Consider the following 22,945-nt stretch of genomic DNA (forward strand, 5'->3'; position numbering starts at 1 on the left):
TCTTTCTGCTCTCTTTGGCAGAGTTTCTTACTTCCTGGGTATAAAGTTTTTCAAACTGTACTCAAAGAAGACTTTTTAGGCAACCATGGTTTGGAGATATGAATTCATATTTTTGTGTGAATTATGTCACTTGCTTCGTTTTGTCAAAGTGTTATGGTAATAGTTCCAGGCCTAATACTTTGACAAAAGGAAGCAACTTTTCAAATTTTCTGATCACTCTGGTATGAAACTGTGCTAGATATATATTTATTGGTTTTGTGTGTATTTATTAATAATAATCCAAATTTGTTTACACATCAAGGAGTGACAGGGCGGGAAGGGTATGTGCAGGCACATGTACGTAATCAACGTCCCCGTCCCCCCTATAAAAAGGCAGAATACTTTCAATGCACAATACTATCCTAAAGCAGACCATTTGTTATTATTTTGTTTTGGTTTGTTTTGGGCTTGTTTTTTTTTTGTTTTTTTTTGTTTAAATACTCACTCAAACACTTCTGCTACAGAAGAACGTGTATCACAACTGGAAAAAGAATAAACAACCAGATATGTGGAGAAATGTAATTTATTTGGTCATGCATTCAGTTAATTTTTAGTGGAAGATGACAAGGAAAAACAAATTAGTGTATATGGGACTACACAAAAACTGCGCACAAACAAGACAGGATATAAACGTCTAGTAAATAGACAATAAACACTAGTTAACGTGAGTTTCACTCAAAAGAATCTAAAAATTGAATGCCTAATAGCATATTGAACAGTCAGGTACTTACATATCTCTCAAATGGGCGAAAACATCAGAGAATTTCAGCATTTTCGGGCGGTTTCACAACCAGTTGCACAAGCACAACACAGAGCAAAAACCATGAGAAAGCCAAGCTGGATAATAGGAGCTCTCTGATTGGTTAACTCCCTCAATCTGCCATTTCTATGCTGATATATGATTGGCTAACTAAGACCTGCTCAGTTGCTTCCTTTTGTCAAAGTTTTATGACAATATTTCTGTACTTGCTTCCTTTTGACATGTTAATATCTCAGAAATGGAGGGTCGTGTTACTTTATTTTGTGTACGAACGTGTAGAGCATACCTCAAATACCCTATAACAAGTGACAACTCAATTTTGACAAAAATGACAGTTGCTTCCTTGTGTCAAAGTAGGGCAGATTTGTAGACATGGATTCAGTTTGCATCAAAAGGTTGAACTGTGGACCATACTATGCAGCATATGGCATGTTAATATTTTGTCACCGTTATGAAGGTAACTGCTCAGTTGGTAAGACGAAACAGGTCTGTTGTTGTTGTCTTTTTGTATAGAAGTTAAGGCTCGTGGAAGAGCTAGAACACCGAATGAACCAGGATGCAACAGAACAAAATGAACAGTAAAAAGAGGGGGTGGTGGGGGTGGGGGGTGTGGCACCAACAACAGGGTTGAGGGACAAAATAGAGCGATACCTGGACAAATAAGGGATGTGGTGAGGAAAGAGTGTGAGGGGAGGATGCACGGGGTGGACAATATGGATACAGAAGCAAACTTGGGAAGGAAAAATTGGAAATTTGGAAAGAGGTAGTTTTGAAGGGTGTGGGTGGGTTGATAGGGGTAGAAAAGATCATGGTTTTGGATGGGGGATGATCTGATATTGTGATGAACAGCTGTCTTGAAGACTTGGAGGGAAGAATGTGATTGAAGAGAATGTGAAAGTTGGTTCCACATGCAGGAAAAAAGAGAAACTAATGAGTGGAGGTGACCAGTGATTCTGTATTTTGGGAGTTTCACCAGAAAGGGATTGCTGGCGGACTGCTTGCTTCATCGCGGGAGATTCCAATGATCTTGGAGCCTTTGGTTTCCACGTTGTTAAGCTGAGCAAGGTGTGAGGCAGGGGCACCAGCCTAAAGGGGAGGGCAGTACTCCATCAAGTTGTGGATGAAGCCCTTGCAGTGCATAGCAGTTTAAGTGTGCCAAATAATGACTTTGTACGACAGAGAATGTCCAATCGGCAACTGACTTTGGAGGCCAACTTAGAAATGTGTTTTTCTCAAGAAAGATCATGACTGATGGTGAGACCCAAGAGTTTGAGTGGAGAGAGAGAGAGAGAAGAGAGAAGAGAGAAGAGAGAAGAGAGAGAGAGAGAGAGAGAGAGAGTGGGAGATTTTTTTTTTAGAGGACGAGGCCCTTTTAATTCAATCTTTTTTCAAAATGGCCGCCATGTATTGTTTAGATTTTGATGATTTGCGTGTGATATGATTTAACAGATGTTTGCATAAATCGTTTAAAATAAAAAATCCTTCAATTTCTGATATTTTTGCCTTTTCATTTGGGCCTCCCTGAACTACTGCCTGGAGATTGTTTATAGTTACTATGGCCAAAACTAATCCCGTACCGGGGGTATTTTTATCAAAAAAAAAAATCCCGTACTCAAAGGGTTAAAAAGGACTGGTAATTCAATAACATTGGGATGATGATTCAAGCAAAAATGGCCAAAAAACTTTCCACAGCTTATGCAATTCCAATTTTTGTACATTCTAACCGTACTTCACTCACACTTTTACTGTTCTTTCTACAGGTCCCGGTGGTGTCCTGGTTCGATGACATGTCTGACACAGAGCTCTTGGACCTTCTCCCACTGTTTGAGGGACTCAGTCAAGTGGATGACATTTACAGCTTGCTCAGGCAGCACAGAACCAGCTAACAAAGAGTCAAAAGTTACTCTTCGAGTGTAGTGTTGGCCACAACTTTGGGTCGGTGAGGTTTATGAATGGAGGGAGGCAAAGCCATGATGAGATGCAGCTGCTCAGGTCACGTGTATGCCCGGATGACCTCTGCTCACCAGGGACTATTTGTTATTGGTGCAGTTAAGCAAGAGCAACACTTGAAACCAAGCTGGAGGGACACAAGGGAGTGGAAGGCGTGAGGTTTCTGCCACCATGATCAACACCCAGTTTGGAATTGGTTCTTTTATAAAATCGGCAACATTGTTACGATGCACAAGAGGAAGCGAGACTAAAAACATGAGGGACATCCCCGAAACCTTCCAGAAGCACCAAAAATAACCCAGTTAATTTTAACGGTGCCTTAATAATAATCTCTTTTTATGTCTGTGGTTTTATTATTTTCATGTTAAGCATTGTTCTATGCAGAAGGTGGTCAAGCTGTTAAGTTTTGAGATATAAAGTGCCTTTTGTGCCAGCTCGTATACATTGGTAAAACCTTCAAACATTTTATTTTATACACACTACCACAATTGAACGACTGCCCCAATGAAAATGCCTGCATTTTCCTCCCTTCCTTTAAAAACTCTTTATTTTCATGTTAAGTGGACGTGAATGGCTGATCCCCATTGAACATGGACAGTTTCGCTCATGGGCAATAATCTCGGGTGCATAAACCGTATATCACGCAAAGGCGGTATTGTACTAAATATTTTAATCGTAGTTAACACTAAAGTGTAATCGAGAGAAGTTATTAAAACCATCGATATCAAATGATAACAGTTTGCAAAAAATGCTGTTGGCAGAACGTCTCTGCAAACAAAGGACACATATTTGGTTGAACGGTGCCGTATGTTTTGCGAGTTTGAGGGTGGCGCTGTAGCGGGCATTTGTAAGAGGCCTTCTCCGTTCCTAGAGGAGTTGCCCGATGTGCTAAATGTGTGCCTCAAACTCCATCCCAGGTTTGCAAGGAAAAGAAAAAGTTAAAAAATAATAATTTTTTTAAAGGAGGAATATTTAAACGTTAATTCATATTTGTCCACTAAAATAATTATTTTGCTATGTTAAACTTTTAAAGATGCATATTTGCCTTGCTGGCTTAATAAGATGTCCTTTTGCCTTCTGCAAGTTTGCAACATTTGAACTTTATGCAATTGCTTTTTAGTTGGATTCATTTCGTAGCATTTAGATTTTTATTTTTTTTAGTGGGCCATATCGCGATTCTAACAAAAATGCTTCCTTGAATTTGTATCATTAATGTTCAGTCTGCTTTGTGGGTGGGAGATGGGGGTTAGGAGGGAGTTTATTGGAGGGGCATGAGGGTGGGATAATGTTTTACTTTACTTGTCAGCTTTGTATTTACATGTTTCCGTTAAAGCTGGTCCCAGAAAGTCAGTTTTTTTTATACTTCAAAGGCCGCTCTTTATGGCTTTTCCATGTTTGTTTGTGAATTACATTCAACCACTCTTTGTAACAATTCTTTTCCTGAAATTGGCACTGCATCGCATAAATTTTTAATACAGACATTAACACGGTTAATTGTTTGGCTCCTTTTTGGTAAGCAATTTGGTGGTGTGTGCTTTTGCCTCAAATGAATATTTTGCAATGTGTCATCGTGCAACCACAAATGCTGATGCAAACACTGTATCCTGGTAACACGTGGACTTTTCCCTGCACTTTAATTTGTCGAAATATCATTGAGCTGTAAGCGATTGGTAAATATTTGAACAGGTATAAATTGTAATCCTTCCGTAACATTGGACGCCTCACCAACAGGAAAATAAACTATGTACAATTGTTTTACTTTGCCATGCAGCTGCATCTTCACGAGGTGTCAAAGTAATTTATTTTGCACTGGTAATGGCCATTTGCTTTGGTGTCTTACCCATGTCATATCTTTCTTAATATTGTTACGTGCTCCTCCCCGACCCCCTGGTCACGGTGTACCTCCGAGCCCCGAGAGGAGTCACGGCAGAAAAATGTGTTATTCTGTATGTCAAAGATCAATGGAGAAGCCACCCCAATTGTTACTCACAAACAAATATTGTATTAAGATCACACAAGAATAACAGTACAACAATAATAGTAATCAAAAGTACAATCAATATGTCCTATGATGGTACCATCAGTTTTGTAATATATAACTCACTGTGCTCCAAGTGAGTGAAACAAGAACATCCCCAATGTCTCATATTCCCGGCTTCAAGCCCAAAGTTGATTCGCTCCAGCGATCGCCAGAACGATGTCCAATCGAGACCAGAATCCCGTGCGGATGGCAAGTACAGTCACACAGCCCCAAAGCTGCACAAAGGCGCCCTCAAGGCGACTGGGAAATCCCACCCTCGGGTATGGACTTTCACGGCTCACAGTTGGCGAACCGCAAATTAATCTTCAAGCCACGGTGCACACACACACGCCAGATACGTCTGAAAGCAGTGAAAACGGCTGACGAAGCAAAGACCTTGCTCGACGCGTGTGGATCAAAATGGCCGACGACCCGTTCCTGAGACGTAACGGCCCGGCGATAATTCTCCTCGGAATCCACCGCCAAAAACCTGACACGCAGGTTGATCGGTCACAGCGATGACAACTCTGTCGCAGGGACCCCTTTCCCGGGAAGCCCGAGAGTTCGCTAGTGACTCTTGCTCGCCAACGTTCGCTCCAAACCGCAAGTAGCTCGGCTCCTTCTTGTCCGACTCACTCGCTCCGCCCTCTTTTCTCTTCATCCTCTTCGTCGTCCGGTTCCCGATCCGGTTTCCTGTTTCTTTCAACATTAACTTTTTTACCTTTTGAAAACAGTTCATGGACAATAAACCTTTTGAAAACAATAATAGTACATGGAATCAGAAATATTTACAGTGGATGCAAACCACCACAACGGAAGTGACGAATCCGTAACAATACTCCGATACTGATGATTGGAGTATTGCTTGTGTCAAACCTGCATCCCAAAATCTCCAACTGCTTCACAAATTACTCATTACTAGTGAGATACCCGTGCTACGCATGGGTGGGAGGCCAGAAGCAAACAGACGATGCAGATACGGCGAATGCTAAAGCATGAAACCAATACATTCCACATTCCTGTAGCACCCTCAGTCGCACGTCAGACATGGACAGCAAGTTCGTGAAGGACTTCCATTAAAAACGTACCCGTTCGCAAACAAACGGGTACGTTCACGTATAGAAACGTCGATCGTGGGTCCGTGGCGAATCTGCATATGGCCATCCAAAAAGTTCACGTTTTGAAGGGAGAAACCATCATGGCATGTCGTCATTTACTTGAACTCGATATCTCCTTTTTCATTCCAAACAACATAACTCCAATCACAAATTAATCACAAAATAAACTTTTAACAACATTGTTTATGTTTCCTTCATTGTAAAAACTACCAAGTCAACAGTTAAAAGAATTTTGAGCCGATAGGTGTTTCGGCCTTGGCAAGATCGATGGACAGCGATCTGTTAGCTTATACACCGCCCAAATAGCTATGTGGCCGAGGGTCACCCTAACATTACTATAACCTCACTTAACCACATAGAGATAAATATTAAACAAATAAAAAAAGAACATAAATGAAATACCAAATGGACAATTAAATAACCAGTTACAGGGGTACTCACCAAAATGTAGGGCCAATATTGCTTGATGGAATGGGAGAGATGTGGGTGTGCAGTGGAGAGGTTACAGGGAGGAAGGGGCAAGCCTTTGTGTCTCAGACAGACTGCTCAAATTATTTGAGGGCTCGGAAGGCAAAGGGTAGGTAGGCCCGGAGCGATACAGTGCTACCCTCGCCCTGATCGGGCAGTAAATCTGGAATGGAGAAATCTCTTGCACTGGCCTGCAGAAATCTCTGTTGCAATCTGAGCTGTTGCACTGGCCTCACGGCGAATCCGGAGTGGAGAAGTCATCAACGAGGTGTCGCGAGATGGTGGTATCTGAGCACTGAGGAAATACGATACATGATTCCGATACGGATTCCGATAGTGATGATCAGGCGCGTACATACGTGTCTGCATTTTAATATTCATTTTCTCGGCAACCATTGGTCTGGTTGACATGGAACTTTCACCATAGTATGCATCTACTCATGTAGAATTTGTGAGAATTATGATGTCATAGGTCACATGATACAGGCACCATCTTGGAAAATCTGAAAAACTTTGGACCTCTATATCTTCGAAATCATTTCATGGAAAAATTGGAACCATTCCATGAAACCATTCCATGAAAAGAACTCCACATTGGGAATAAGCATTAACGATGATGTCATTAGTGCCTTCATTATGATGTCATAATTCGACAAGTGCAACGCTTAGTCCCATCAGTTTGAAATTTATTGAGTGTAATCCGCGCAACAATTACATTGGAGAATGTAAACTTATGATGCCATAGGTCACGTGGTCTGGTAGCCATATTGGATCAAGAAAAAAAAAAAAAGTTGGTACCCACCAAGTCCTTTTAAAGACTGTGCGGGGTAAGTATGCTGTGAATACCATCGAGTTAAGGATGTGTTTAACTGCGACAAAATGTAATGTGCTATGATGATTGTATTACTTGTTTTAAACACTGTACCTCTAGATAAAAACAAAACAAAAAAAACTATATATATATATATATATATATATATATATATATATATATATATATATATATATATATATATTGTTACAGACGCGGTTTTGGATGTTAGTTTACCGAGCGGTTTGGTATGACCGCGTCTGCACAGTTTACCCGATTACACTCGAACGTTGGCCGAATCGCGCTATGCTAAATCAATGAAGGAAAAGGACACAACGGCTAGGTTAAATGACACGACACCAGGGGTACAGTTCTCAAGACCTCCGGAGGAGGTTATAATATGGGATATGCAGAACGTTTAGATTACACTAACAAGAGGTACAGCACAGAAAGGTGGGCACTTAAACACGGTCCTATCTTAGCCCCGACAGACCACAGATAAACGGGACAAGACTGACTCACACAGGGATTGATGGCAAGGAGGGGCAGGTAGTCGATGGCTCAAGGTGCACCTTGGCTCAGGGACAGGATACAGCTCGGTCCAGTCCAGAGATGCGGGGAGGTATTCAGCGCTCGGAGGTGGCGACTTCTCTCTCCAAGCTGGGGGCGCATCTGACGTCACCTCCGGTAAGTGGCTGCGTATATCCAGCGGGGAGTGACACGCCCTCGGCTCGTTAGCTCCGCCCCAGATGGAATCGGTCCGCCGCTTCTTATTGGGTGCGGGGGGGTTACCGGGCTCCGCCCTTGACGAGGGGCTGACAGTCAGCCCCTGTGTGGTAACCCCGTCGGAGCACATGGGCAATGGCGGCTAACCAAGCCGGAGTGAGGACGCACACTCCCCGCGCCGCCGCCGCGCCGCCCCCGCTGTTGTTGTAGTTGTTGTTGTTTCATGAGGAAGATGGGAGGATGCGGAGATGAGATTGTGGGGAGGTATTGGGAGGTCCTAAACTTACTACTGGTGCCATACAATCACATTCTGGTGCAACGAAGAGTCAGAATTAATGGAAACGAGTCCTTAACTGACATAGACTAAGAATAACTAGCAAGATGTCCTATAGTTGTCTACGTGAGATGCGGTGAACCTGGGCACGACATTTAATGGGGGAAAAAGGGGGAGGTCGGGGCTACAGAGTGTTGTTTACAGACAATGGGACTAGGGAATGGGGGATTGGGGATAGTCGGGGAGTATTGGGGAAATAGGGGAATATTTACAAGCGGATATGGATGGAGGCCAAATCCCATATCCGCAACATTGCACCCTTCTCTACCTCGGGGCGTCCCGACCCGATAAATCTTTACCTACGTTAGTGTGGCACTCAGATGTAGTTCCCTCTACTTTTAACTCTACCCTGAGTGCGACAGTTTTACAGATGTTCACAAATGAGTAAATATGTCCCCCTGCGACGTTGCACCCTTCTCCTCACCGAAACACACCCACAGGATAACCGAATCGCGGAAAGAATTCTCAAACTAAACATACAGCCGGTAGGGAGCATTATTTACACAAGATTACACTGATATTTACACTACGATCCAGGACCTGTTTTTGGAGGAACACATGCAGATGTTATGCATAGAGAGAGCACGCATGCCAGCATCGATACACCAACCCACGAGTGCTCTGTGGCCCTACGGCCTTTAATAATGTGCAGAGCACCCCATCCAAGCACCAAAAGCACCACCCCATCCATACAGTCAGCACCATCCGGTGCACCAATAAAATGTTCAACGTCACCGGTGGTGTCGCAGCCGGCCGATGTTCTGCCGCTGGTCTTGCCTTGGAGCCCACTTGGTGTTCTGGCTTCCTTCAAAAATAAAGAAAGGCGCCAACCGCGTCCATTTCTGTATTGTGGTGTCAGGGGGCCAACTATTAGTGGTTCACCTGGATGGCATAGGTGCCACGTTGACCCAGAGGTCCATCAACGGGTGGTGCTTGCCCGCAAAAGAACTGCGGTCCATTGTGGGTGGCCACCAAAATTGCGGTCCATATGGTGTATCGATCCCGGCAGCAAGCAGCGAAAGTGCAGGCCCACAACTGCGGAGCCAGCACCTCTCTCTCCTCTCTCTCTGCCCCAAAGCCAGATCCTCGGAGGTGGGAGACAAAAGAAGAAGACAAGTGAGTAAGGTGGTAAGGGCGCAAAAGTGCACGCAACATTAGGTAATGCACACTAGGGGCACATGGGAACCAGGTGAGACAGGTACGTTCCTACCATACGCCCCCCCCCCCCCCCCACCAGGTAACCTACATTGCCCCTCCCTTACCCCTTACTGTATCCACAAAACACAACACTACCCATAAACATCTACTTTACAAATCAACAAACGTCCCTACTGTCTTCCCCGTTCCTCCCATAAACCAAATTCGTTTTCTCTCCCTCCTAACCAATCAAATTTGCCATTTTCAACTCTCATCAAAATTTGCCATCTCCAACTCAACATCATAATTTGCCATCACCAATTCATCATCAGTCCCTCCTAAGGAGGGAGAGATGGAATCACCCCAATGTCTCATCCACGTCGTGATGCGTCTCACCAATCCACACAGCAATTCTCATTTCCTGCACACAGAACAAAGAAAACACAGGTGTGGAGTCATCATCACCACAGGTAAGTGGCTGCGTATGGTGCGACAGGTTCATTAATCCTAACTATTTCCTAAATGACTTTAACAACTTTACATTACCCGGGGTCTTTCCCTGCCAAACCATTGGCCCTCTTACACTATGGGTTCTAAAAACCAATTCCCATTGACCAACCTGTGGTGCTTTTCAATTTGGGGTCTCACTCCCCCGATTCATCTCCCGGTGCCCTCGCACAATTTCTGGGCCGCGACGTGTAGCTCTCCCCGCAGGTCTACCCACCTGCACACCTCCACCACTGTAGTTGCCACCCGAGCTTACCTGCTCCTTACCCTAACCTAACTACCTGGGGAAGGCCCTCTGGCGCTCTCCCCACTCGGTGCCCTCTCTGGCACTGGGCTACCCGGGTCCGTCCTCCGGATCCTCGGGCCCCATCCACAACTCTACCGGCTCCCAGAGCCCACCTGCGGCCTCACCTGGCCGACATCCTCACAGTGGTGGAGTGCCCAACCAACTACACACACTAACAGGCTACACGCCCAGCCATTTCCACGACACTAATGCACCCATCCACAATACCATTCTGCAACCGCACCATAAATGCCAATATCCAACCACAATTTACCTACCCCTCTACCTAACACTTACACTACCCGCCCCGGGTATCCGTGATGGGGGTCCACTCTTCCCCCATTCACACCTTCGCACCATCCACTCCACTCCACAATTTCCACCATTCTCACTCCACGTATTCCACACACCTGCACTTGCACACCTGTGCTCTCACACTTGGTGCCGCCTGCACCCTTCTCTCCCCAAGCGCATTCGCGCTGATCCACACACTCACTGCTCCACACACTGCTCCACACACCTGTTCAGTTGCACACCTGTGCAATCACACCTGTTCAATTCTCAACCACACGGCATCATCTCAGCTAACTACTCCCCTCTAAAACTTGCGCTTCCCAGTCGTCCCTTTAAACTATTGCGCTCCCACGTCATTATCATCCACACTAATCTACCTGCGTCCCCACTACAGGTATCAGTCACTAACTAAACTTAACGTTACCTAAGGTCATCTTCGCTAGATCCCTACCAATATCCTAACCCACCCGGGCTAGTTTTCACTGCCATACACCCCATAAGCTATTGCGCATTTGCCCCCACATGGGAAGGGTGGCAGGGATGCCACCCTTACCCACCGGGCCCATCGCTCACTACCAATTTTGCACATCAAATTTCAACAAATCAAAAATTTGCCAATCACTACCCATCATCTGCCAATCATTACTGCCAATCCTTTGCCAATCATCAAATTTTGTTTTCCTCTAATTTTGGGTCCAAAACACTAACCTCATCACACAGTCCACTCACTAATGCCTCTCGGTGCGCCAATTCCTGTCCAAAGCCCGGCTTCGTACAGCCAAGCAATGAATGCTGGTTGTTTTGTGCCGGCCGCTGGATGCGTCCGGCATTCGGGGCAGGGACGGGGGCTTACCCGGGCCGAGATCCCACGCACCTCCTCGGCGTGGAGCCATCCAATGGCCCGATCTCGACCTGCCGGAATGCCTCAACAAAAAGTGGTCGCCATGACGACCCTTCCTATCGGGCTGCCAGCTCCGCCTAGTGGAGCACGGACGCGGCCGTTCAAAGCGAGGCCCGGCACGCACCGAGGGCCCGATTCGGCTATAAGTCGTTCTAACCTCTAACCCGGTTACCGTCGATGCTTCACCTGGATGCTTACAAGCATACGCTACCCCTTTCTTGCTCATACATGCCGTTCCCATGTTCCTCGTACCTTTCCTTACACACCCAGGTACTCTCATTCCACTCACAGACTTGGTCACACACCTGACCACCGAACACCTTGGCACACATTCGTCGCTCGCACACCTCACCAACACACCTCTTCGCACCCCTTCCTCGGTCACTTCCTCTGTGACAATCACAGGTGTGCCCTCACTCGCACACCCAACCACGTGCCTCACGACCAATTCCAGCGTGCATTCCCACTCACGCTCTACCATTCCAGGTGTGCATCCTTCCATTCCAGGTGTACATCCTCGCTCACCTGTCACAACCAACTCACGCTCCTTGTCACTCTCACTACTCTCACCACTACTCTTGACAGCGCACTCACCCTTACTCCCGACAGCGCACTCTTTCCCCATGCACCTGTCCGTTACACACCTTTCTCGCGCACACTCTTGCGCACACTCTTCCGTCACACCCTCTGTAACACTTACCACACCGCGCTTCCATGTGCTCCCTCGCACACGCGCTACGACCGACTCACTCTCGCCAGCACCCTCACTCCTTGGCACGCACTTTTTCCTCACACACCCCAGAGTCGGACTTTCTCGCACACCTCCTCTTTCGCACACCAGACCTGTCGCACACTTCACCAACGGCCTCTCACGAACACCCGGGTCCATCTCGACCCCCAAGCTCATTAAATCACCTGGCGCATCATACGCACGACCATATTGGTCACCACTTACACCGGGTCCTCTTCCTCTTCGCTTCTCCTCCATCACCTGCGAATCCCTCATCCGGTTAATGAGCACATCATCACGATCCAAACACAGACTTTGGACCAATTCTTTTATCTCCTCTTTTATCTCTTTCTTATCCCCTCTCCGTCGCTTCTTAATTTCGCTCACCCCTTCTTCCACTTCTTCTAGTTTCTGCTTCACCTCTTTTATTTCCCGGTACGTCTCCTCAAGTTCGTCCTCTAAGGCTACCTTGACCGTTTCCATGTGCGTCCTCACCTGCCGGTCCTTCGTCTCCATTACCTCTGTCACCTCGTCCAACCTCGTTGTCAGTCCCTCACGTACCATCTGACATTCCCTCTTCGTCGCTATCAAGTCGTCTTTTAGTTCTTTCTGTGTCGCTTTTAACCCTCCTAATACCGCAGTGTTCCTTTGAACCTGCTCCGTTAGTCCTTTTTGTCCCTCCGTCAGCTGTTCCACCTCCTGCGTCAGGTCCTCTATGCCCCCTTGTAACTTTACAGTCCCCTTTCTCACCTCCTTCTCCATGTGCTCCTTACAGTGCCTCACCTCCTCGCGCACTCCTCCGACCTCCTCACACACACCTCTTCTGATCTCTTCTCCCATCACTTGCATCTCCTGCCCAGATGCCACCCTCATCTGCTCCATTTCCTCCCTGTGAGCATCCAGTTTGGTTTCTACCCCCATTCTGACCCCCTCTATCTGCTGCCCCATTTGTTTAACTTCCCTTTCCGCTTGGTCCCTCATGTCCCTCAATTTGCCTTCCATACTGTTTTCTAACCCCTCTAACCCATTTTTCACTCCCTTTATCTGATTCTCCTGGGCAGCCATTCTATTTTCTACCCCCGTTAACCCCTCCTGTATTTCCCCTAATCTATCGTCTAATTTCCCAAATTTCTTGTCTAATCCCTTAAAATTATTGTCTAATCCCTCACCGGTACCCCTCGCTTCGTCCCTCATTACCCCCATTTGCTCACTCTGAGCCTTAATTTGCTCACTCTGAGCATCCATAAGGGCCTTCATTTGGATCATAAATAGGCCCCAATCCATCGGCGGCGCTGCTACGGTCACGGGCGTGGGCGCCGTGGCCATGTGCGAGGCGCCATTTTGCGCGCCCGTAACCTCGTGCGCGACGACGCTATTTTGCGAACCTGCCACCCTCACTGCTTCGCTCCCCTCATGTCCCTCATTTTGGTCCTGGATCGACCCTGCCTCACTCTCCTCTACCGGAACCCAGCCGTCTTGGTCTGCCATAGCGCGACTTTCAAAATTCGGGTTTTTTTTTTTTTTTTTGTAAAACACAATCAAATTTCGCCGTTATAATTTCGAGCGCGTGAAACGCGCTCCGGATCGAATCCCACTTCCCGACACCAAATGTTACAGACGCGGTTTTGGATGTTAGTTTACCGAGCGGTTTGGTATGACCGCGTCTGCACAGTTTACCCGATTACACTCGAACGTTGGCCGAATCGCGCTATGCTAAATCAATGAAGGAAAAGGACACAACGGCTAGGTTAAATGACACGACACCAGGGGTACAGTTCTCAAGACCTCCGGAGGAGGTTATAATATGGGATATGCAGAACGTTTAGATTACACTAACAAGAGGTACAGCACAGAAAGGTGGGCACTTAAACACGGTCCTATCTTAGCCCCGACAGACCACAGATAAACGGGACAAGACTGACTCACACAGGGATTGATGGCAAGGAGGGGCAGGTAGTCGATGGCTCAAGGTGCACCTTGGCTCAGGGACAGGATACAGCTTGGTCCAGTCCAGAGATGCGGGGAGGTATTCAGCGCTCGGAGGTGGCGACTTCTCTCTCCAAGCTGGGGGCGCATCTGACGTCACCTCCGGTAAGTGGCTGCGTATATCCAGCGGGGAGTGACACGCCCTCGGCTCGTTAGCTCCGCCCCAGATGGAATCGATCCGCCGCTTCTTATTGGGTGCGGGGGGGTTACCGGGCTCCGCCCTTGACGAGGGGCTGACAGTCAGCCCCTGTGTGGTAACCCCGTCGGAGCACATGGGCAATGGCGGCTAACCAAGCCGGAGTGAGGACGCACACTCCCCGCGCCGCCCCCGCTGTTGTTGTAGTTGTTGTTGTTGTTTCATGAGGAAGATGGGAGGATGCGGAGATGAGATTGTGGGGAGGTATTGGGAGGTCCTAAACTTACTACTGGTGCCATACAATCACATTCTGGTGCAACGAAGAGTCAGAATTAATGGAAACGAGTCCTTAACTGACATAGACTAAGAATAACTAGCAAGATGTCCTATAGTTGTCTACGTGAGATGCGGTGAACCTGGGCACGACATTTAATGGGGGAAAAAGGGGGAGGTCGGGGCTACAGAGTGTTGTTTACAGACAATGGGACTAGGGAATGGGGGATTGGGGATAGTCGGGGAGTATTGGGGAAATAGGGGAATATTTACAAGCGGATATGGATGGAGGCCAAATCCCATATCCGCAACAATATATATATATATATATATATATATTGTATACTTAGTCCAGGCTCGTATGAGAGCTACCACATACAACATATAATAATGGGAGCGGGAGACAAGAGGAGGAGAGAAAGGGAAGTACAACAACAGTTGGGAACTGGGACATCAGGAGATCTGTGGAAGAGAGTGGACTGGGGTGGGGTACATAGGATAAACAAGATGGACACTACAGGGCTCCCAGGAAAGAAAATAGGGAATTTGAAGGAGGTGGGTTTGGGGTGGATTAGCGGGGGTAGAAAAGATCAAGGTTTTGGATTGGGGGAAGATATGAGATGGTGGTGAACAGCTGTTTTGAAGACTTGGAGGGAGAAGAGGGATTGAAGAGAGTGTGGGAGTTTGTTCCAGAGGCGGGAGAAAAGAGGAATGAAAGAGTGAAAGTGAGCAGTGCGTCTTCATTTTGGCAGTTTCACCAGAAGAGAGTTGCTGGCAGATCTTGTGCGTCCTGCAGGAATATTTGGGGGGCAGAGCACAGACAGAGCAGGAGGAACAAGGGGGTCGGTAGAAGACAGAAAGACCACCAACCTGCCTGCGGTGAGAGAGTGAACCCCAAGGGTGTGTTCTTTTTCAAACAATACCTTACCAGGCCACTTGTAACCAGAACGGAAAAAAATTCCCCGTAAAAACGCTTATTTCTCAGAAGTAGGAAGTACTTGGAATCGACGTCGATTCCGGTTCACCACTCGATTCCATGGTTGGAATCGATTCCACCCACCACTACCAGAGATAAGTTGTCTGGTTGTGTCCTAGCGTCCCTCACCCATCTGTGCTTGTGACTGGAGAGAGGCGCCTTAGTTTTTATAGGATTTATTTTACCTCATTGTATATAGTTATTGTTGAATTCATTTTCTCCTGCTTCTTGTTCGTGAATAAGAATACTTCTTGTTCGTGTTGTTCGGGAATAAACCCTTTTGGTTTTATAAAAGCTACAAGGTCCTCATGATTCTCAGCCCACGTGCGTAAGCATATGCTGCCAATAATTGAACAGAGCCTCGGAATTAAAGCCCGTTTCTGTCCATCTGTTCAGCAGCTGTGTTAACCAGCCTGTGAACACGACAGTATTAATTGTTTAATTTCATCGAGTTTGAGTTTCTTAGTGAGAATCCAACATTGAAGGTGAAGGGAATGGTCGGTGCATCATCGCTTAGTAATCACTCAAACCTTATATCATCGAATGCTTTAATAAGTGTTGTAGTACTTGCATATTTTATTTTCCTAACATTCCATACACCACATTAATTACCTTTTTTTTTTTTCCTTTCCTAATAAAGCGGCTTTATGGTAAATCGTTTCATGGAAACAGGCCTTTGTTTGGAGGCAAATCCCTAGCTTTGTCAAACACCAATAATAAGACGAGGTTGGAAAACAGGCAGAGGATTCTGAAAGCGCAAGCCTCTGAATGCCTCATCCTGAACCAACACAAAGGCCCTCCTGCTGAACAAATGTAATTCTGTCCCAGAGTCGAGCTGGTTCCCCTTGACTGTGTTTGGCCTGTTGATCCCTTACAGTATGTGCTATATATTGTTTAGAATGGAGAAGATTTATCTGTCCCACGCAGGTGAGAATGCGTATCCACTCCCCAGTATGATGGGAGTTTGAGTCCAGGAAAAAGAAAACAAACCACCTTGAGTTAAATTTTGGAACTTTCTACAAAACGGTGATAGGCCACATTATTATTTTATTCAGTATTATTATTAGAAATATCAAATATATTGTTACAAAATGCACTTTATTGTACCTTTTGCAAGTTTCATTTTCTTGCTGGAAATACAACCGTAATTCTGCCCAAATACCTAGTAGCTGTTCTCTCTCTGCCAACCGCAGGGTACAATGAAGAGGGAGGTAGTCAACCTTTAGAGAGGAATGTGTATGTACGTGTGTTCTTGTACACAGGTATGGATTGCTCCAAACTACACTACAAGCTTGTATAACAAACCCTTCAAATGGTATACAGTATTTTAAGGATAACTCAAACCATATGTCGATAGGTAAGAGAACGTTCTCGAAGTTTTCAGTTCGTGTGGAGATGCTGAGATGTTTCTCATTGTGACTTAAGGCCAGATTTCCCGAAAGTAGTATCCAGGAGAGTCAGGTGAAGCAGTCCTTAACCTGCAGGATTTTAAGGTAGCATTGTGAGACATGAATAGCTAAGTCTCCTGCTACTGTACTCTGTACATATAGCACACACATTACTTTCGGACCACAGCATTTCAGAAAAAGGCGCATGTAGTGAAATCTATCATCATCATCATTCTAAAATACGCAATTTGGTGTCTGTCTGTCTGACCATTTTGACCACGATACATTCGGTCGTTACTTATCTATTCTCAACCAAACTTGACAGGGAGACTGAGGGTCCAAAGAGGGAGGTTGAAGCGATTTAACCCCCCCCCCCCCCCCCCCCATGGGTTTTTTCTGTTGAGGTGTATATCCGTGTTAAGGTAGCTTTATCGTGGCGTTTTTTTCCAAAGCCACTTCTCATAACAAAACTAAACAACACTAATATAATAGCATATTAATGTTATTAGAAAACAATAATAATAAAATCCCGTCTCCCCAAGGGTTTTTTCCTCCTTGAATAAACACAGTGTTAACGTATATAAATATCTTATTTACAAACTCCAAACTCGGGTAACAATGCAACTTTGTGGGGGTGGAAGGAAACATAGGCTGTGTGGCCATGGCTTCACGCGAGGGTGTGGGGGGGCCGAGGGAAAGGGGTAAATTATATATATAAATAATATCATGTAGTGCCACATGGTGGTAAATTTGTCCTCCTTCATTTCTCCCACCTCCAACACGGAGGTGCCTGTTGAAGCCCACCCAAAAAAAAATATATATATATATATATATACACTACCGGTCAAAAGTTTTAGAACACCTCAATTTTTCCAGTTTTTATTGAAATTTAAGCAATTCAAGTCCAGTGAATAACCTGAAATAGTACAAAGGTAAGCAGTAAACTGCTCGAGGTAAAAAAAAAAAAAAAAAGAAGCTTAGGTTAGCAAAAACGGGAAAATAATGTAAATTGCACAGTTATATTGTAAAAAAAAGGCCTTCTTCAGGGAACAAGTAATGGGTTAACAACTTACAGCTGTTCTGCAGCAATGTAAGTAAATTAAGCCTTGAAAGTTGATGCAAACAATTCCTACAGGTGTCCCAACCTCTGCTGATTACTTGATTACAAACCCCCTGTCTGTGTAAAAGCAGTATTGGAACAGACTGTTATTACACCCTCTGAAGCATTATTTGGACAATATTGCACTGCAGGAAGTAGTATATTGGAAACTGGAGGAAACTCTGAAAGGAAGAGGTCTGGCAGACCCAAAGCCACAACAGAATCAGAAGACAAGTTTCTGAGAGTCAACAGCTTGCGTGATAGGCGGCTCACAGGACAACAGCTTCAAGCACAGCTTAACACTGGTCGAAGTAAGCAAGTCTCAGTTTCAACTGTGAAGAGAAGACTTCAAGCTGCAGGTTTGACAGGTCGAGTGGCCGTAAGAAAGCCATTGCTAAGATGCCAAAATAAGAAAAAGAGGCTTGCCTGGGCCATGAAGCACCGCCAGTGGACTACTGATGACTGGAAGAAGGTCTCATGGACCGATTAATCTAAATTTGAAATATTTGGTTCATCACGCAGGGTTTTTGTACGTCGTTGAGTAGGTGAAAGGATGGTTCCTCAGGGTGTGACACCAACTGTCAAACATGGGAGCGTGATGGTCTGGAGCTCTTTTCCTGGATTCAGAGTCAGCGACTTGCACAGAGTGACTGGCACCCTGAACCAAAAGGGCTACCACAGCATTTTGCAGCGCCATGCAATACCCTCTGGTATATGCCTAGTTAGTCAGGTGTTCATCCAACAGCAACATAATGACCCTGAACACACCTCCAGGCTATGTCAAAACTACCTTCGAGGAAAGGAACAAGATGGTAGGCTTCAATTCATGGAATAGCCAGCACAGTCTCCAGACTTAAACCCCATCGAGCTGGTTTTGGATGAACTGGACAGAAGGGCGAAAGCAAAGCAACCTACAAGTGCAACACATTTGTGGGAACGTCTGCCACAGTGTTGGGAAGAACTTCCCGAACAATATTTGATTTCCATTGTAGAAAGAAGGCCACGAGTGTGTTCGGCGGTTATATCTCCAAAAAGGTGGCTACTTTGCTGAGTCTAAAATTTAAATTAAATTTTGTTATACAAAATGATTCTATGATTTCTTTTTTATCTCCAATTGTTTATTGTTCTATGCTTAATTTCAGAGTACATTGAGACATTAAACTGTGTAAATTTCAATAAAAACTGGAAAAATTGAGGTGTTCTGAAACTTTTGACCGGTAGTGTATGTACAGTCACGTGAAAAAGTAAGTACACCCCATGTAAAGTTTTGACTTTTTCAACATATTTCAACAAACAGCTATTTGATTTTCATTTCAACAATTTTGATAGATAAAGGTGATATAATATAACAAATATCATGAAACATTTACATTTTGTAGTCCATTGTATAATTTAAATAAACATAAATGCAAATTTCGCATGTTGAAAACGTAAGTACACCCTTGGCTCTCATAGGTGGTATTGCCCCCTTTGGTAGAAACAACCTCAAGTAGGCATTTATCACTGTCTACCAGTCTCTGACATCGACTGGGAGAAATTTTTGCCCACTCCTCCATGCAGAATTCTTTCAGCTGTGCGATGTTTGAGGGGTTTCTTGCAAGCACAGCTCGTTTCAAATCCCCCCACATCTCGATGGGATTTCGATCCGTGCTTTGACTTGGCCATCCCAGAAACCTCCATTTCTTTCTTTTCAGCCATTTATTGGTGGATTTACTGGTATGTTTCGGGTCATTGTCATGTTGTAAGGTCCACCTTCGGTTGAGCTTCAACTTTCCGACAGATGGCCTCACATTATCCTCAAGCACCCTCTTCTTGTACAATGAAGAATTCATAGTGGATTCTATGATGGTGAGCTGCCCAGGCCCTGGTGCAGCAAAGCTGCCCCAAACCATAATATTTCCACCACCATGCTTTACAGTTTGTATCAGGTTCTTGTGGTCAAATGCTGTCTTTGGTGTTCGCCAAACATGTCTTCTGGTACTGTGGCCAAATAACTCTACCTTTGACTCAACTGTCCAGAGCACATTGTTCCAGAAGTGCTGGTCTTTGCTTAGCCCTAGGTGTTCATTGGCAAAGTTTAGTCTTGCCCTGATGTTCTTTCTGGACAGCAAAGGTTTCCTCCTGGCACACCTCCCATGTAGATCAAATTTGTGCAGCCTCTTTCTAATGGTAGACTCGTGCACTTTGACATCAACAGCGGCAAGAGCTACCTGTAGGTCCCGTGATGACATTCTGGGGTTCTTGGAGACTTCTTTCAACATCTTGCGGTCTGCTCTCGGGCTGAACTTGCTGGGGCGGCCTGGCCTGAACAAGTTGGCAGTTGTTTGGAATCTTCTCCACTTGTAGATGATCTTCCGGACAGTCGAATGATTGATTTCAAATTGTTTGGAGATCTTTTAAGATCCCTTCCCAGACTCGTAGGCATCTATATCCTTCTTTCTGAAGGCCTCAGAAAGCTCTTTTGATCTAGGCATGGTGACGCCACACACTTCAACAACAAAGAGCAAACCAAACGAAATGTCTGAGGTTTAAATAAGACAGGTTCCTCCAAGATCCTCTCGAACGATGTTCTACTCATTTGCACCTGAGCTGGTGCACCTGATTCTAATTTTAGGTATTTGAAGTAGTGATAAATGTAGGGGGTGTACTTACGTTTTCCACATGCGAAATTTGCATTTATGTTTGTTTAAATTATACAATGGACTACAAAATGTAAATGTTTCATGATATGTTATATTATATCACCTTTATCCATCAATATTGTTGAAATGAAAATCAAATAGCTGTATGTTGAAAAAGTCAAAACTTTACATGGCGTGTACTTACTTTTTCACGTGACTGTATATGTATGTACATATATATATATATATATATATATATATATATATATATATATATATATATATATATATATATATGTATATATATATGTATATATGTATGTATATATATATATATATATATATATATTGTTACAGATACGACTTTGATGGTATGGTGGGCCGAGCGGGATGGCCGCCGTATCCGTACAAGTTACCCGACTGTACTCGAACGTCGACGAAGCCGCGCTATGCTGGCTCAATAGGAAAGAGAAGACACCCGGCTGGGTTATAATGACACAATACGACACCAGGGGTTCAGTTCTCAAGTATATTCGTACGGAAAAAGGTTAGATTACAACTACAAGAGGGACAGCATAGGAAGACAGGCACTTAGACACACTCTTATATTAACCCTAGACAGACCACAGATAAACGGGACAACGCTGACTCACACGGGATTTGATGACAAGGAAAGCGGCAGTCGATGGCTCAGGGACAGAATCACGTACGGTGGTGTCCAGCAGATGCGGGGAGGTCGCTCAGCGCTCGTGGGTCGCGACTTTGGTGGAGATGCCGGGGAGGTCGCTCAGCGCTCGTGGGTCGCGACTTTGGTGGAGATGCCGGGGAGGTCGCTCAGCGCTCGTGGGTCGCGACTTTGGTGGAGATGCCGGGGAGGCCGCTCAGCGCTCGGGAGGGTGGCGTCTTGTCCTTCCAAGCTCGGGGCGCATCTCACGTCACGTCCGGCGCGGGGCCGCGTATATCCGGCGGGGAGTCACGCCCTCGCTCGTTAGCTCCGCCCCATATGGCATCGGCCCATGGCTTCTCATTGGGTGCGGGGGTTACCGGCTCCGCCCTTGACGAGGGGCCGACAGGGAGCCCCCTTCTGGGTAACCCCGTCGAGCACATGTTCAATGGCGGCCAACCGAGCCGGAGTGAGGACGCAAAGCCGCTGTTGTTGTGGTTGTTGTTGGAGCTTGAGATGATGGGAAGAGATGCGGGGAGGTATGGGAAGGTCCTAAACTCCTACTGGTGCCATATCATCACATTCTGGTGCAACGAAGAGTCATAATTAATGGAAACAAGTCCTTAACTGACATAGATTAAGAATAACTAGCAAGATGTCCTATAATTGTCTACGTGTGGTGCGGGGGACCTGGGCACGACATTTAATGGGGGAATGAAGGGGAAGATCGGCTCTAATGGGTGTTGTTTACAGACAATGGGACTAGGGAATGGGGTAAGGGGAGAGTTGGGGAGTATCGGAGAAGATAGGGGAATATTTACAAGCGGATGATATGGAGGTCAAATTCCATATTCGCAACATTGCACCCTTCTCTACCCTCGGGGCGTCCCGACCCGATAAATTTTTACCTACTTTAGTGTGGCACGCAATGTAGTTCCCTCTACTATTAACTCTACCCTGAGTGCGACAGTTTTATAGATATTCACAAATGAGTAAATATGTCCCCCTGCGACGTTGCACCCTTCTCCTCTCAGAAACACACCCACAGGATAACCGAATCCGGAAAGAATCCTCAAACTAAACATACAGCCGGTAGGGAGCATTATTTACAAGACTACGCTGATATTTACACTACGATCCAGGACCTGTCTTTGGAGGAACACATGCAGATGTTATGCATAGAGAGAGCGCGCTTGCCAACATCGATACACCAACCCACGAGTGCTCTGTGGCCGACGGCCTTTAATAACGTGCAGAGCACCCTTTCCCGAGCATCAACAGCACCACCCCACCACCAATCGGTGCAGTCACCATTGTTCATTGGAATAAAAATAACTTCAACAACCCCTAACCCTGCAGGTGTCTCTTGCTCTTCTTGTGGTGCACTTGGTGTTACTTAAAAGTGGTTCACCTGTATGGCATAGGTGCCACGTTGACCCATAGGTCCATCCCCGGGTGGTGCTTGGCCGCAAACGAACTGCGGTCCATCGTGGGTGGCCACAAACATTGCGGTCCATATGGTGTATCGATCCCGGCAGCAAGCAGCGAAAGTGCAGGCCCACAACTGCGTCGCCAGCACCTCTCTCTCCTCTCTCTCTACCCCAAAGCCAGATCCTCGGAGGTGGGAGACAAAAACAAGACAAGTGAGCAAGGTGGTAAGGGCGCAAAAGTGCACGCAATGCAAGGTGATGCACACTGGGGGCACATGGAACCAGGTGAGA

At 45.8% G+C, this 22,945-nt stretch overlaps 2 protein-coding genes across 4 annotated transcripts in view; both read left to right on the forward strand.

The window, feature by feature from the left end:
- Nucleotides 1–4,504, forward strand: part of LOC137431522 (carboxy-terminal domain RNA polymerase II polypeptide A small phosphatase 1) — a 126,368-nt gene extending 121,864 nt beyond the window's left edge. For all 3 annotated transcript variants that reach the window (XM_068122912.2, XM_068122913.2, XM_068122911.2), the window contains one exon: nucleotides 2,560–4,504. In XM_068122912.2, the coding sequence (XP_067979013.1) occupies nucleotides 2,560–2,685 (126 nt within the window). In that variant the 3' untranslated portion in view covers nucleotides 2,686–4,504. The remainder of the gene's footprint in view (nucleotides 1–2,559) is intronic.
- The window catches only part of LOC137431519 (arf-GAP with GTPase, ANK repeat and PH domain-containing protein 1), a 709,868-nt gene that overhangs the window by 279,140 nt on the left and 407,783 nt on the right, over nucleotides 1–22,945 (forward strand). The window lies entirely within an intron of this gene.

The sequence above is a fragment of the Myxine glutinosa genome, chromosome 7, assembly GCF_964187855.1.
Source record: "Myxine glutinosa chromosome 7, kmMyxGlut1.1, whole genome shotgun sequence".
NCBI classification, from domain to species: Eukaryota; Metazoa; Chordata; class Myxini; order Myxiniformes; family Myxinidae; genus Myxine; species Myxine glutinosa.